Genomic DNA, 17,435 nt, shown 5'->3' with positions numbered 1-17,435 from the left:
AGTTTTGGTCACCGCACTTACGCAAGGATATTTTGGCCTGGGAGGGAGTGCAGAGGAGGTTTACTAGGCTGATACCGGAGTTGAGGGGGTTGAGCTATGAGGAGAGGCTGAATAAACTAGGCTTGTACTCGTTAGAGTTTAGAAGAATGAGGGGAGATCTCATTGAGACGTATATGATGATGAATGGGATGGATAGGATAGAGGTGGAGAGACTCTTCCCGCTCAGAAAGGACAGTAGGACTAGGGGGCACAGCCTCAAGATAAAGGGGGGGCGGTTTAGAACGGAGTTGAGGAGGAACTTCTTCACTCAAAGGGTGGTGAATCTCTGCCCGTTGAAGTGGTGGAGGCTGCCTCGCTAAATATTTTTAAGACGCGGGTTGATGGGTTTTTGATAAGAGAGGGGATTAAGGGTTATGGGGAGAGGGCGGGAATGTGGAACTGAGCCACGACAGATCAGCCATGATCTTATTGAATGGCAGGGCAGGCTCGAAGGGCTAGATGGCCTACTCCTGCTCCTATTTCTTATGTTCCTGTTTTTGCTATAAAAGTGGATAACCTCACATTTATTCAAATTATACTGCAACTGCCATTCATTTGTCCACTCATTCATCTTGTCCAAATCACACTGAAGTTTGCAGGGAAATCTCTGCAGCTTCCTCACGGCTCATCCTCCCACCCAGTTTTGTGTCATCTGCAAATTTGAAGATATTACATTTAGTTCCCTCATCTAAATCACTTGTATCTATAGTGAATAGCTGAGACGTCAGCTCTGATTCCTGCAGTACTCCACTAGTCACTGCCTGCCATTTTAAAAAAGTTCCATTTATTCCTACTCTTTGTTTCCTGTCTGCCAATCAGTTTTCTATCCATCTCAATACACCACCCCAATCCCATATGCTTTAATTTTGCATCCTAATTTCTTACGTGGGACTTCGTCAAAACCCTCTGAAAGTCTAAATAAACCACATCCACTGGCTCCACTTCACCATCTCTGCAAGTTAGATTCTTGAAGAATTTCTGTAGATTGGTCAAGCATGATTTCTCTTTCATAAATCCATGCTGACTCTGTCCAATCTGCTACTGTTTTACAAGTGTTTTGCTAACGGATTCTAGAATTTTTCCCCACTACCAATGTCAAACTGACTATAATTTCCTGTTTTCTCTCTACCCCCTTTTTAAATAGTGGGGTTGCATTAGATACCCTCCAATCTATAGAATAGAATCCTGGAAGATGATCCACTATTTCTCAGGCCAGTTCCTTAAATTATCTGGGATGCAGAATATCAGGCTTTGGGGATTTTTTGGCCTTTAATTCCATCAGTTTCCCCAACACCATTTCTCTACTAGGGTGGTACAATGGTTAGCATTGCTGCTCACAGCTCCAGGGACCTTGAGTTCGATTCCTGGCTTGGATCACTGTCTTTGTGGAGTTTGCACATTCTCCTCATGTCTTCTGGGTTTCCCCTGTGTGCTGCGGTCTCCTCCCACAGTCCAAAGATATGCAGGTTAGCTGAATTGGCCATGCTAAATTCTCCCTCAATGTACCCAAACAGGTACCGACCGGAGTGTGGCAAATAGGGGATTTTCACAGTAACTTCATCCCATTATGAATGTAAGCCTACTTGTGACTAATAAATAAACTTTTTTCAATACTCATCTTCTGTTCCTCCACCTCACTAAACTCTGTGTTCTCCAACATTTCTGGTATCTTACTTACATCCTGCTTTGTGAAGACAGAACCAAAGTACATTCTTTCATACGCATTAATGTTTGTCTGTATTAATATGCTAACTGCACTGTGACAGAATTGAAAATAAAATTTTTTAAGGGATTTTAAAACGAGCAGGTTACTGGCAGTGAGTCCACAACCTCAAAAAAAAACCCTGTTTTATGATTAAGAATTTAAGCTTTTGATGTCAAACGTATGTTGGAACACTTTAACAATGTGATGTGGTTTCAATTCGACTTTACTTCAAAAAGTCATTTCTTAAATTCTACATTTCAAACCCTCAGATTTCTTTATATTTTTTGCTGACATGACTTTCACTCATCTACAACCTATGAGCTGAAGTCAGGTATTCTGGTGTTTGATTTATAACTGAAAACAATTATACTATTGGGTTAATTATGCTTAAATTGTCTTGGTTGGGGCAGAAAGGGGACTTGCCTTAAGATAATAGCTTTCACAACCTCCAATTGTCCCAAAGTATTTTACAGCCAACTAAGTACTTCTTAAGTGTAGTCACATGTTGTAATTTAAAGAAACATGGCACGCAGTGAGCTCCCCCAACAGTAGCATGATAATAACCAGATAATCTGTTTCAGTGACGTTGTTTAAAGGATAAATGTTAGCTTTAGTGGTTCGCACTGTTGACTGACAGTGCCAAGGATCCGAGTTTGATTCCCGGCTTGCATCACTGTGCAGAATCTGCATGTTCTCCTGTGTCTGCATGGGTTTCCTCCAGGTGGTCCAGTTTCCTCCCACATGCAAAAGACATGCTGGTTAGCTGCATTGGCCATGCTAAATTCTCCCTCAGTGTACCCAAATAGGTGCTGGAGTGTGGAGTTGAGGGCAATTTCACAATAACTTCATTGCAGTGTTAAAGTAGTCTACTTGTGTCACTAATAAATAAACTTGGAAATTGGTTGCCTTGTTTCCTACATTATAACATGCAAATTGGCAAAGGACAAATCAGATTAGAGAAATTAGTGCCTGAAAGACTGGTGTGGTGGAAGGCAGCCCCAGTTCATGGGGCAGTGGCACCAGTACTAGGGAAAGTGAGAGCAGTACAGTTGGGACAGCCAAACTCACGTGTTCTAGTGTTCTTGCAAACTGCGTAACAAGGGAAGTAGAGAGGATTTTAAACTAAATGGGAATCAAATTTGGGAAGATATTTAAATCAAAGAGCAGAGATAAGGGAAAAGAAAAAGCTACTGCTATGGGAAATAAAAAAAGACCGTGACAAGAAGGGATGGAGAGTACCAATCTAAAAGGAAGTCAACAGATGAGATTAGAAGTTACAAAAAGAATAAAAGGATGAAACTAAAGGCTCTGTGTCTAGAACATAAGAACATAAGAAATAGGAGCAGGAGTAGGAGTAGGCCATCTAGCCCTTCGAGCCTGCCCCTCCATTCAATAAGATCATGGCTGATCTGTCGTGGCTCAGTTCCACATTCCCGCCCTCTCCCCATAACCCTTAATCCCCTCGCTTATCAAAAACCCATCAACCCGCGTCTTAAAAATATTTAGCGAGGCAGCCTCCACCACCTCAACGGGCAGAGAATTCCAGAGATTCATCACCCTTTGAGTGAAGAAGTTCCTCCTCAACTCCGTTCTAAACCGCACCCCCCCTTTATCTTGAGGCTGTGCCCCCAGTCCTACTGTCCTTTCTGAGCGGGAAGAGTCTCTCCACCTCTATCCTATCCATCCCATTCATCATCTTATACGTCTCAATGAGATCTCCCCTCATTCTTCTAAACTCTAACGAGTACAAGCCTAGTTTATTCAGCCTCTCCTCATAGCTCAATCCCCTCAACTCCGGTATCAGCCTAGTAAACCTCCTCTGCACTCCCTCCAAGGCCAAAATATCCTTGCGTAAGTACGGCGACCAAAACTGCACACAGTATCTGAATGTACATAGCATTTGAAACAAAACAGATGAACTGAGAACACACATAGAAGTATATAGTACAATTTCATTGCCGTTACGGAGACATGGCCGCAGGAGGATATGTTTGTGACCTAATACTGAAGGGTACAGGATATTTAAAAAGGACAGGAGGCATGGAAAAGATGGAGGGGTGGCTCGCTTAGTTAATGATGGTATTAGCACAATAGAGTGGAATGACCTAAGTTCAGGGAACCAGGATGTGGAAACACTTTAGAGATGAGAAATGATAAAGGCACAAAGTCACTTGATTGGTGTACAAGAAAGAAATAATTGGAGCTTGTCAGAAACGTATGGTGATAATCACAGGAGATTTTAGTTTGCATATAGATTGGAAAAGTTAGATGGGCAAAGATAACTTAGATGGGGAATTCATTGAATGTGTTTGAGATACTTTCTTAGAACAGCATATTCTGGAGTCAACCAGAGAGCAGGCTATACTAGACCTCATATTGGAACGTGGCTGAACTCCCTCTGTCTTGATTTATTTACTATAGCATGCTGTGATCCTATTGTACTAATAGTCTGTGTCCCTTCCCCCTGCTGAACTAGTTTAAACTCCTTCCAACAGCACAAGCAAACCCACCTGCAAGGATGCTAGCTCAATCTGGTTCAGGTACAGACTGACTCACTTGTACATGTCCCACCTTCCCAAAATGGTCCCAGTGATCCAGGAATCTAAAACCTGCCCTTCTGCACCAACTGTTGAGCCATGCATTCAAGTCCCCTATTCTCCTATTTCTGTACTCACTAGAACTTGGCACCAAGAGTAATCCAGAGATTACAACCTTTGAGGCCCTGTTTTTTAATTTACTGCCTAGCTCCCTGAATTCTTGATTCTACTGACATTATTGGTACCAATGTGTACCATGACCTCTGACTTAACACCCTCCTGCTTTAGGATGCCCTGCAGCCATTCAGTGGCATCCCTGACCCTGTCCCTAGGGAGACTACACAGCATCCTGGAGTCATATCTGTGGCTGCAGAAACACCTGTCTGTTCCCCTAACTAATGAATCCCTTATCACTATCACTTCGCCTTCTTACTCTCCTCCTGTACAGTCAGGTTGCTTGTAGTGCCAGAAGCTTGGATCTGACTGCACTTTCTTGAGGAACCAGTGCACTCATCAGTTTCCAAAATGGAAACCCGATTTGAAAGAAGGCCCCAGGGGTCCCTTGCACTACCTGTCTATTTCTCTTGGACTGCCTGGTGATCACCCTTCTTTCCTCTAATCCCTTGAACTGCAGTGTGACAAGCTCTCTAAACATGTCATCCATGTAACTGTCAGCCTCATGGATGCACCACAATGTCTCCAGCCACCACTCAAGTTCCGAAACCTGGAGGTAAAGTTTCTGCAGCTGGGAGCACTTCCTGGACATATCATCATCTAGGATACTAATAGGATCATGACTTCCCACATATGGGAATGCATTCCAGTCGACTGACCTCACCTGCCATGTCTTAAACGTACTTTGTCTTTCTTGCTAACTTTTCTAATGACTTAGTCTAAAAAGGTACTCCTTTTATTTTACCTTAGTCTCCTTGTCTAATTCTACTTTGGCCTACTTATCCTTTTATTACTTATTATAATTAATTATGTCAAGTAGAAAATTACTTAAGTTTTTTAAAAAGGTGGAATTTTACTTTTCCTTAATGTAGTTTTACCTTAGAGAGAAACAACTGCCCACTACTTATCAATCAGCTCTCTCCCTTATAGTTTCTACTCCTGCAGTAGGGCAAGACCACTCCCAACCAATCAACTTATAACATTACAGAAATGTCACTACTCACTTTATTTTCAAACTCAAAGCGTTCCCAGACACTTGGGAGTTCCCCTCTCTGCTCCAATGAGTATCTACCACAGATCCACTTCTCTGCTCCTCCTGAAGGTGAGTGATGTAGGCTGCACTCCCTAAGGTGTTTTTATTCTCTCTCTACTCCCTCAAGTATTTTCCACAGTCTACATCTCCGCTTGTCCCGAAAGTGAGTGAAGTGGGCCACTCTCCCTGGGCTGTATTTATCCTCACTCAGCTCTCACAGGTATTTCCTGCAGGTCCACCTCTCCACTCCTCCCCCTGAAGTTGAGTTAACCAGAAAGGCTAAAGACTGTACAAAAGTTAAAGAAAAAGCGTATAATTGTGCAAAGACAGGTGGCAGGTCAGAAGAGTGGATCAGCAAAGGATGACTAAAAGATTAGTAGGGAAGGAAAAATGTGTAATTTTGAAAAACACCTACAAAATTTAATGCTCTCAGCTTCTTCAGTTCCTAGGGTTTTTGCTTTTAATTTTGCTTTTCACATTCAAAACACAGTGAAGAAAGAAATAATGAAAGTGATTAGTCATTACAAGAACATTTACTGCTTTCTGTTCATTTTTGTATATTTTTGTGTTACGTTCTAGCAGTGATGAGGGTAGATGGATGGTCTGTTGACAAACTCAAAGCCAGTGCTGCTCTGCTTAAGTGGAAACCTCTTTACTCACAAGATTGAACTGAGGCACATAATCTGCCAGAAACCAGAAAATCTTTGCACCTCTGCATTACCAGCAATTCCAATTCCTTTCATGTTATTATTTGGGAAAGTGTTGGCCATAGAGGCATAAATCAACACCATGTCTTAATAATTTGGCTCTGCCTTTAAGGAGACAGTGCTGCTAATAACTGGGCTGCATCAGCATTGACATGACAAGATAAAAACTGTTTATTTTTCTTTTTGAGTACCCTGCCCGGAGGCAGTTCCTTGGTGATTATTTGCTGAACCACTGCAGAGTGCCGTGATTTTATACTATGACTAAGGTGAGGCTGCCTCGGCTGGAATGAAAATCAGGCCCAACAATGTTCAGGTCATCTGATCTACACACTAGCCTGTTGCTGACCAACTGAGCCCCCCCACCTCCATAATTTGTTGGCAGGCTAAATAAGCAGCGAGTTAAGATCCACTTTGCAATACTGACGAGATGAACAATATTGTGATGTGCACAATTGTATGTCCCATCTGACAAATAGTTACATATTTGAAGTTATCAAATAAAATGGTCTCATTGTATTAATACCCCCTTGTTTAATATCTGTGACCTGTTTGATTGACATATTTATTTGTTCTCTACCTTCAGGTATCTTCAAACATACTCAGTCTATTTTGAAAGCTCTTCTGTCAGATCTGATTCCTGAACATGAACGCCCCCAAGTGATGGGGAGGTTCAGTGCGGCTTCTAGTATGGGATTCATCCTGGGCCCTGTACTTAGTGGATATCTTGTTGAGCAGGATGGAGGTTTCTATACAACTTCCTTTATTTGCTGTTTCATTTTCTATGTAAATGCAGGTAGGTTCCCTCTTTACAGAATATGGGTGTATATTTTTGAGCACATTCCTAATTAAAACATTCTTTTCTTTCTTACTCTACTCTGCATTACTTGTGCCAGAAAAATCCCAGACAGCATATCCCCAAAATATTCAGGTTCAGTCAATTAACACTCATTAAAAGGGAATAGTGACTGAGAAACTAGTGATGGTTATGCCATTGCTGCATCGGATGTGTATCAAAAGTTGAATAAAAGCAGAAAATGTTGGATATACTCAGCTGTTCAGGCAGAATCTGTGGCGAGAGAAAATAATCAATATTTTAGCTTGATGAAAAGTTAGACTTGTAATAAATTTTAAGCAATTGAAAGGGGTGAGGGGGTGGGGGGAGGAAACAACCAAAAAGGAAGGGCTACGAGAGATGTCCTTTCCCTCCCCTTTCTTCAGCACGGGAGATGCAACATCTGCCCTATTACTTCCACTCCCCTCATAGTCCAAGATGCCAAACACTTCTTCTGGGTGAAATAGCAATTTATGGCTCAAATCTTCTAATCTCCGGCCATATCCTGAGGAGGTATCCTTAAAGGTAGCTGGGAGAATCCTTGGAAGTCTGCATGCACTGACTACATGGGAATTGCCCATTGAGTACTTATCTGGAACCTCCAAAAGTCTGGAGTTAGAGTCGGAGACTTCAGATGGTTCTGACTTAGCAGAATAGTAGCTCAAGAAAAGTTAGAAAGTTTGAAACCAATTCTAACTCGCTGCTTCTGGGTAACTAATGACACCACTCCCTGCCATACACACAACTATGGTTTTTGTCATCTTGCTGTTATTTTTTGCCAGTTAATTTGAACTGAATGCTCTTTTATTTCAATGAACCTCTTTTTCCAACACCCTTATCTTCAACTCTTCACCATCTTTTTCTGTTTTTTTTGTATGTAGTCATGCGTACTCGCTTGTTCTTCTACATTCACATCCCACTATATCCAGAACTAAATTCAGTGATGCTTCCTTTTTCTTGGTCCAGAAACATAGAGCTCCAAGAAGGATTGAGAGGTGTTTCCCAATTCAACAGTTGCATTATCTTTATTCCAGTCTATTTTGAGACAAACCTTCTTGTAAATCTCCCTCTATTTTAGGCCCATTATTTTGATGGCTTGTTAAGTATGTAAAGAATTGTACCATTTCCTTACCTAGTACTTAACTCTGAATATGGATTCTGTCTTAACATAACCTCCCTTATAATACTTTTGTCTAATATTGAGAGAGATATTTTATTAATCCTGCCACCCATTCCTGTTTTTCCCCTCACTAAGACTTATGAGACTGACATTGGCCCTATCACTGTTTGGGTGAAAGCCATCAGTTCTCTACTCTTAGAGGCCACTTTTGGTGACCTCTTTATTTTCCTCATCTAATGTGACTCATAATTTTGTCCAAAAGATTCCTATCAAACAGTAGGGCTTGTAGGCAATAGAACATGTTGTCACTTTTGAAGGAGCCCAGTACGTGCTTGATTTGAGACCAGGTCCCAGTAAATTTTATTTCACGTCTACAAACCATGCTCCTAATCAGTTTGGAATCACTGCAAATGGTAAATCATTTGCCAGCAATGCTTTAGAAAATGAATGAAATATACTCTGGTAATTTTCCATTTTTCAGTCATTGCATGATTAACTACAACTACGGATAATGCACTGAAGTATATAAACATTTTTGCTGCATTCTTTAGTTCTTTCACATTTAACTATGACACATTTCCTATAACAACAATATCAATACAAACAGGAATCATGGGTTTCAGTTTATAGTAACCACCAAGTGGCCTTAAAAGAAAAGTAAATATCAAATTTGAAGTAAACAAACCATCTTTTTACATAAATACTTATAACACTCAGCTTTATATCTCAGCCTCCTACATTGACCCAAAGATGAGTCAAAATATTCTCAGGTCAAATGTTGAGAAACTGAACCCATTCTTTGCTGTCTCATAATGGTTTGCTCTCATCAATCTCTCTGAGGTTAATCTTAGAAATGCAGAACGTCAGTGCAGATTTTGACTTTAAACCTGCCTCCTGCGCAGCTAATCTGTTATCAAACTTCATTAAGTGAATGTATTGGAAATGTTAAATGTCTTGCTTTGCCGTTCCTGCTGCATGTGCTCTTTCTCCACCAGCTGTTCTAAGCTCTCAGACATTATGCTACACATAAAGACTGCTGTGGATATGTAAATTGTTGTAGGTAAATACCAATATCACATTACAGATTTACTGTTTAATTATATTTTATTGTTACAGGCGTTGTCTGGAAGCTGCCTTATGAAGAGTGCCTATATATTCCAGCAAAAGAACTGCACTTAGCAACTGATATTAATTGTGAGACCAATTGCAGGACTTTGTGGAAAGAAAACATAAAAAATAGCACTTCTGACGCAGTGGTTACAGCAACCAATGGAGTGGGAAGGCGCAAAACGTTAAACTCCGTCTGGAGTCAGTGTTTGTCTGTGGTAGAAAACATAAGAGGACTGATCCATTCTAATCTATGGGATGTCTTCCTGATAAGGTTTCTGATGTCCTTAGCTAATCTTCTGTATTACAGCAACTTTGTTCTTGCCATTGAAGAAAGATTTAATGTAACACCCAGACTAATAGGATACCTCATCAGCTATGGTGGAATAATTGGAGCTCTGTCAAGTTTTATGGTTGGCTCGATAACCAGACTCTATAATGACAAAATGATCTTACTGTTGTTACATTCAAGCTTCCTCACATGCTGCATGATGGTGATGTACTCCATTGCAACATCCATACAGGTAGTTGTATTGTGCTCAACTGTTTTAGGCTTTTCGACCACTATTGGCCGCATGTGCATCATTGACATGGAACTGAGCCGAGGCGGGAGGCAAGCCAGAGGAACTTTGATGGGAGCTGCTCAGTCAGTGATTGCTGTTGCACGTGTACTTGCCCCCTTGCTTTCTGGGATTGTTCAGGAATTCAGCGTGTGTGGTCCACCAAGACTTGGAGCTGCCTTAGCTTTAATGGCCATCCTCCTTATGACCTTCATCCATTCAAAATTCAGTAAACCGACGGAGGCAAAAGTCAAGTTGCATTAAGAAATTGCACTAGTATGGCTAAGCAATGAGAACTTTTTGAAGAAAAATATGGGCAAAGATGCCATTATTGTCTTACGCCAGTTCCTTGTCTTTATTCCTTATTTCTGGCTACACAGTTCTTTGTTGGACAACAGTTCAATAGCCGCTGATTCCTCTCTCATACCCACTATGGCAGAGTTTTGACAGTGATTGTCAGCAGGCTGTGCACCCATGATGGGAACAGCAGCGCATCCCAATTCTGATCTCAGCCACATCCCAATGCTCAGAAATGGGAACGCGTGTTGATTTTCCTGTGTTCTGAGGCTAGTTTTAAAGTCTTTACTATTGTCATGGCTAATCAGAAAACTGTTAACTTCATGGCATTTAGAGCTAGGTTGCTCATCATATAAGTTCCCTCAGCCACTGTGATTCATGACTTAAATATGCTAACAACAAGAATGTTGTGAAAGGAAAGAAGGTTTCAGCCTGAAGGTCAAAATTAAATGTCAGTATCAGATAAACCAACCCAAATGTTGCATCTCTTTGTGAAGTACAAAAGAGGCCCTAAGGATTTGAAATTCAGTCTGTGCTGAGTTACGTAATCTTAACCAAGACAATAGCTTAAATGGTGGAGGGGTGGAGGGGTGGGGGTGGAGGGGTGGAGGGGTGGGGGTGGAGGGGTGGAGGGGTGGGGGTGGAGGGGTGGAGGGGTGGGGGTGGAGAGGTGGAGGGGTGGGGGTGGAGAGGTGGAGGCAAATAGTTCCTGTTCTGGCTTATGCTCAAGTCATTTCTCTTTGCCAATGAATGGCAGATAAAAAGTTCCAAAGAATCTGCTGACAGTCAGCATCAAGGCTTAGATGAAGAATATGCAGGAGAAGACTTTTGAAAGCACCCTCTTACATTAACACTGCAATGAAGTTGCACTGAAAAAGCTCCTGGTCGCCACAGTCTGGCACCTGTTTGCGTATATTGAGGGAGAATTTAGCCCAGCCAGTGCACCTAAGCAGCACGTCTTTCGACCTGTGGGAGGAAAACGGAGCACCCGGAGGAAACCCACGCAGACATGGGGAGAACGTGCAGGCTCCGCATGACCCAAGCTGGGAATTGAACTCAAGTCTCTGGCACAGTGAGACAGCAGGGCTAACCACTGTGCTGTCTTATGCTTGCAAAACTGTAATCCAGCAAGAGTCACTCCCTTCAGAAGTCAGAAGTTTTCATAATGGATATTTATTTATAAATAACTTTTATGTTGGATCTGTACTTCGTGTTTCTAAAATACCCATGCTATCATACTTCTGCCACTGCAATGAGGTCATTTTAAGTTGTAATATATGTATGAGAGATATTTATTGTGTTTATCTTGCAGTCTTACTGTGTTTACTTCAGTCTTTCCAAACAAAATTTAAAAAAGTGCATTTATATGATTTCACATTCCAAAGCACTTGTCAACCACTGGATTTGCATTTTGTGATGTACAATCCCTGTTATTTAGGTAAACAAGATGGCTGTTTGATTGTGTACTACATTAGGCTTTCCAGCTACACCACAACCCCTCTGTCCCCCGACTCTGCATTCACCCAATCACATTTCCTGAGATGTGCTTGCTCTCATTGAAATTACTTATCTCAATCAGTTTCTACCACTCATTCTCCACTGCCCTAAACAGCTCTGAAAAAACTCAAATGACAGGTTTTTGTCAGCAGTTCATCACCACTTTTCCTGTCCTGTCGCACTCCAATCTTGCTCCCCAGTGCTGCCATTCCTTACTACCTTCCATAATCCAACCCAAGTTTCTATGCTTAGAATCCCTTTCCTCTCTCCACTAGTGTTCCCATCGCATAAATCTCCTGCCTTCACTCCTCATTCTCCCAAACATCTCCATCTTTCTCATTGCTCTTATGCTGTATACATCTCTGCGCATTACCCTATGCCCCCATCCCTTTCTTCCCCCTCACCCAGTTAGCTCAGGTGGCAAGACAGCTACAATATGGAATAAATTAGTGCTGACATCACAGGGTTCAATCCCTATTCTAGCGGAAGTCAATTCGGGGTTTGCCTTCCTTGCCCCATCTGTAGTGAAAATTATGGCATTTTCATGTTGTACAATAAATAATCACCTACATGCTGTCTTCGGACAGAGAACTGTAGATGATTTCTTACGTTACACTAGTAACTATACTTCAAAAGTAATTCATAGCCTGTGGTCATGAAAAGCACTGTATAAATACAAGTCATTTGTATTTAAAATATTCATCATAGCACTAATAGATTAAAAAAAGATCCAGTGTCATTTTTATCTTTATCTTTAGTGACTATTGAAAATTATTTTTTTTTAAGAGTACTTTGGTGTCTAACTGTGGCCAAACTGGGACATTTTCCACACTTTTCACTATCCCCTGAAACAGTATTTTTTTCAAATATACTCTTCAAGTATTTTCATCCTGTGAGGATCTTCAAGCCGTGATTGACACACAGAGGACAGAATTAACGACTGGGCAACAATGTGGCAGATGGACGATTAAAAGTGTGAGGTTAAGATTAGAAAACCAGATTTTTTTTTCAAGATATTGAACGTCTAAATGTTGACGTTCAGTGTATTTATAGAAGGAACACAAAGTTAGCATGGAGGTTCAGCAAGCAATTAGGAAAGCAAATGGTATGTTCCCTTTACTGCAAGGGGACTGGGGTCTGAGAATAAGGAAATCGAGCTACAATTGTCTGGGGTTTTAGACCACACCTGGAGTACTGAGTGCAATTTTGGTCTCCACATTCCAGAAAGTATCAGCTCTTCCTTATGCTGGTAGCTAATAATACTATAAGATATTGCTACAGCTGGTCTGGTTACACTTCAATACTTGCCAATACTTCAGTCTTACTTCTTGTACTCAGTGGGCTGTGCCATGTTTGAGGAAGGGAATGTTCATGATGTATCCTTTGATCAGCTATCAGATTGTCCACCGCATCTTTCAACTGCGTGGTATAGGGTTTACAGAGAAGGATAATCCTCAGAAAAAGGATAATTCTCTGAGAAAGCATAGTAATGTAGCACTAATAAAAATGTAAATAGTCCCTTTAAAATTAAAAGGAAATGTTTAATTCTCATCAATGGCTTAAAATATTGACCCCATTCTAAGAAATGAGGTAAGAGTACAATTGTCACCATTTTAAGGCAAGAACATACTCTCATTAACAACTGCAATATTCCTAACTGATAAACATTTTCCTGACTCTGTAATACACCTTTTGTCTCATTTTTCAAAAACAAACCCTGGCACACAGGTGTCCAATCATCAAACAAATGGCTTTTAAAGGGGATTAGCAAGCAGGAAATCAACCTTTTACAGAGCTAATGTGATTGTCAAGAGCTGACTGGATGGCTATTACTCGACAGAAACTGCCGCATCTTTAGCGATTCTGGTTTAAATGGTACAACGTTAATGGCCCCAGTGACCATGGCTCAAGTCACAAATCTTACTGTTCCCAGTTAAATACTGTCAGGTGCAGGCTGGAAAATCAAACAGAAAATTCCAATATTATGCTGGGAAGATCTAGTACAAAAGAACAATTTGAAAAAAAGTGCTTTAAACTGATTTTTTTTAACTAAATACACTCGCAATTATCATCACATGGCAAGGACAGTGAACCAATAACTGAAAAATGTGGACTGCAGTTTTAGCTACACTAGCAATTTTTTAATAATCATAAACTGACTCAATTCAAACTTATGGGTTTTAATCCAATTCTCAGTTGAATAATTAACCCAAATAAAATTTTATTAAATATGTTAATCAAGACTAACAATCACTTGCAATTTTGGTCTGCAAAATGAATCAAAATATTCCTATAAATAGCATAAATGTTAACAAACTTATTGCTGATATCACAGCATAATTTCAATATTAAGCAGAGACACTTAGAATCGTAGAAACTGTACAATGCAGAAGGAAGCCATTTGGCCCATTAGTCCATACTGACAACGATCCCATCTAGGCCTGATCCCTTGTAATTCCACGCTAATCCCTCGAACCTAACTTCCCAGGACACTAAGGGGCAATTTAGCATAGCCAGTACACCTGACTTGCACATCTTTGGACTATGGGAGTAAACTAGAGCCCTCAGAGGAAACCCACACAGATGTGGAAGGCAATTTTACCATTGCATTGCGTCTGTTTCTTGGGTGCAAAAATGTGGTAAAGTCAGGCATGAAGTGAATAGTGCGATCTGCCCCGTGTCCACACAGATTCCCACTTTACTAAGGCCTGAAAATGACGGCGATTGGCATTGCACCCAAAACGGGCACTTAAATTAGGCACACATTTAACTTGACTGAATGAGCTGGGCTCCAAACTTACCAGCATTTCCCCTTTTAACCATCATGTTCACCCAACCAGATATGGGGCAAAACAGATATGCTCAGCAAAGGACTGTTTCACCCCTCCAGCTTCTGAAGAGGTAAGTTCAGAGCTTTCAGCAGCTCTCTAACTCAGATAGGTGTGGGGGGAGTTTGGGTGTGGGAAGAGGAGGAGGAGGCCAGATTGTTCTCTGGTGGTGGGGCGGGGAGAGAAAAGAGAGGAGGGCAGCCGATCATTCCCTGCCCACAGCGCGATTCAGACTTGTGACTTTTTTTCAGGCTAAGTGCATATGGGTGCACCTGAGAACAGGTTTCCAAGTCGGATCTGAATTGCGCCCAGATTCAGCATTTAGAATCAAAATGGTAAAATTGTTCCCATGGAGAACGTACAAACCCCATACAGTGACCCAAGCTGGGAATCAAACTCAGTTCCCTGGAGGTGTGAGACAGCAGTGCTAACCGCTGTGCTGCCCCAATACTTGTACAATATAAGAGTCACTTTTTTCCCCTCATTAGTTTATTTGCATTGTGTCATGATACTAACATTTAAAAATGTTAGTCATTAGTAAATTTCATTTTGTACTTAGTCAGGCAAAGCCACGTGAAAAATTCAAGTTAAGCAAGGTTAGAGGGTGAGAACTAATTGGAGCCAGACAACAGAAGGGCTTAAAGAAGCAGGAAAAGGAGAGGGATGGAAAAAGAAAACAGGGTGATCAAAGGATTAAAGGCATGGAAGAGGATTATGATGGGAATGTGGAGGAGAAGAGAGAACAGAAGCAAAGAGATAATTATTTCCCCCAACCTTCACCAGTGCCCACTTTGCCTTTCATGGCATATACAGGTTAGGGGTGTGGGTAGGGCTATGTTTCAAGGTTGGATTTTGCAGGAAAATGGTTTAGAAGTGAAAGTTAAAATCAAATCAGCCTCAGCAGTTCACCAGAAATAAACAGAGGCACAAAATGGATGTATGAGTATTCTCTGTGGTGCTAGGAACTGAGTTGTGTGGGTTAAGTAGAAGTGGCGAATTGAGAAGAATCTATAGGATTGTAAGTGCCACATTATACAAGGAGGGGATTTAAATTGAGGGGGGAGAAAAGCACTAAGCAATGTAGAGATACACTCTGAGTAGGTAGATTCCTTAACATTGCCTGGAAAATGCTAAATTGGTAATTAATTAGTGCACTTATATTAAAAAGAGGTCCGATTGTTTATTGATGTCTTTTTTTACATCCATAGGTGATTCAGTCCGCCTTGTTGGCCAACAAGGGGCATACACACAGTGGGTCGTGCGAGGGCTGCTCTTGGATGTTGCTTCGAGAGTTGCCTAGTGCTTCACGTCGTAGTGTATGCTTAAACTGGACCATCTGACGGGCAGCACGACAGCTCAATGACTATCACTGTTTGCTGTGCAGATACATGGACTTAGGTTGGATCTCTGACTTGTGTCAGTGTCTGTGGGAGTTTGCACATTCTCCCCATGCTTGTGTGGGTTTTCTCCGGGTGCTCCGGTTTCCTCCCACACCCCAAAAACGTGCTTTTAGGCTGATTGGTGTTAACAAATTGGCCCAAAATTAGACCTCCCTCAATTTGGCATACACATAATTCTCAAACTTGCACACCTTTATTGTGGAGTCCAAGAGGCGTAGGCAAAAGTAATAGGTAGAAGGATTGCAATGAGGCACTCACTGAGTGTTAAAATGGTGGTGTGGGCTTGTTGGGCCGAAGGGACTGTTTCCTGTGCTGTGTTGTTCTGTGTTCTTTGTTCTTTGATTATCCTCCCCTGCCCAAGGTAAGTGAATACCTCAAGAGTCAACAATGGCTGTTGGAAGCACTTACCTCCAGTGGAAGGTTGAGAGTTCAAGCTCCAATCCAAAGAAGAACAAAAATCTAGCTGTCCTTTTAATGAGATGTTAAATTACACCCCTGCTAACTCTGTTAGGCATTGGATATTTTTGAAGAGGGGCAGGAAAGTTATCCCTGACATCTTGGCCAATATTTCTCTTTTAATCGCTATCACTAAAAAAAGATTGAGTTATTATCATGTTACTGTTTGTGGGAACTTGCTGAGCGCAGTGATTGTCGTAGTTCCTACAATGGTGACAGCATGATTAAAAATACATCGGCTACAAAGCATGTTGGAAGTCCTGAGATCATGGAAGCTGCTGTATAAATGCAAATCTTTATTTCAATGTTAAAAACAAAAATTCAGTTAAAAATTAAAACCACAGCTTTACAAGTCAGATCCTTGTTAAAAAAAAATCACCAGAAGACGAAAGGCATGCCGAGATCACATTTTCATTTGTGCTTGCAAAGTGTCCTATGGGACTTGAATACGTGGTAGTGTCAACAAGTTATCAAAGGGCCAACTGAAAGTAGGGAGACATTTGGATTAACTCGAGACCTAAAATCGATGGTCACTTAATTTTCAAACCCAGTGATATAATGTTAAATTATGCTGAAAATCATAACTTCAGTCTAGTGAGAAAGCCTATCAATTAGAATCATTTTGGTTTCCTTATTAAAGGATTACTGCTTTCAGTGTCTTCATGCGTATCTTCTGCTGTCCAACTAACTGGTTCAATTTCCACAATTCCTTGCTGGCTTCTTTCACTTTCATTATGGGAACAATCCTGTTGATCCAGAGTACCAAATCTTGTCCTTGGCATCAGTGCTTGTCTTCTTCCTCCATCACTTCCATTGCCTAATCCATCATCATTGTAGCCAACAGAACTGAGCCTTTGACGTCTATTATTCTGTCTTTGAACTTCATTCCTCCACTCCATTCTGCATGGGTCTTGGTGACGTGATGATGGACCTGTTCTGGATTGTGAACGATTCTCTAATTTAAAGGAATCTGTCTCCAAATTGCTGTCATCTCCCACTGAAGAACAAAAGCACAATATAAAGTTACAACTGAATCACTTCAGAAAATATATTCTTATGTTATTAGAACAGAGTGGCAATTTAGACTGACATATCCTTTCCAAATTAATTCCATTTGAACAATGTTTAATAGTCCACGTTGTC

At 41.1% G+C, this 17,435-nt stretch overlaps 2 protein-coding genes across 2 annotated transcripts in view; one reads left to right on the top strand and one right to left on the bottom strand.

Moving 5' to 3' along the window:
• The window catches only part of slc67a2 (solute carrier family 67 member 2), a 32,263-nt gene extending 21,580 nt beyond the window's left edge, over positions 1–10,683 (top strand). Inside the window, exons 5-6 of the mRNA XM_080197155.1 lie at positions 6,779–6,988; positions 9,264–10,683. Of these exons, the coding sequence (XP_080053281.1) occupies positions 6,779–6,988; positions 9,264–10,078 (1,025 nt within the window). The 3' untranslated portion in view covers positions 10,079–10,683. The remainder of the gene's footprint in view (positions 1–6,778; positions 6,989–9,263) is intronic.
• Positions 10,684–16,568: 5,885 nt separating this feature from the next.
• Positions 16,569–17,435, bottom strand: part of slc9a2 (solute carrier family 9 member 2) — a 74,501-nt gene continuing 73,634 nt past the window's right edge. The window contains exon 12 of the mRNA XM_080197154.1: positions 16,569–17,289. Coding sequence (XP_080053280.1) covers positions 16,910–17,289 — 380 coding nt within the window. The 3' untranslated portion in view covers positions 16,569–16,909. The remainder of the gene's footprint in view (positions 17,290–17,435) is intronic.

This window comes from Carcharhinus amblyrhynchos, chromosome 10, assembly GCF_965287045.1.
Source record: "Carcharhinus amblyrhynchos chromosome 10, sCarAmb.v2.hapA, whole genome shotgun sequence".
Lineage (NCBI taxonomy): Eukaryota > Metazoa > Chordata > Chondrichthyes > Carcharhiniformes > Carcharhinidae > Carcharhinus > Carcharhinus amblyrhynchos.
The sequence above is the reverse complement of the archived record's forward strand: the minus strand, read 5'-3'. Positions and strand labels throughout refer to the sequence as shown.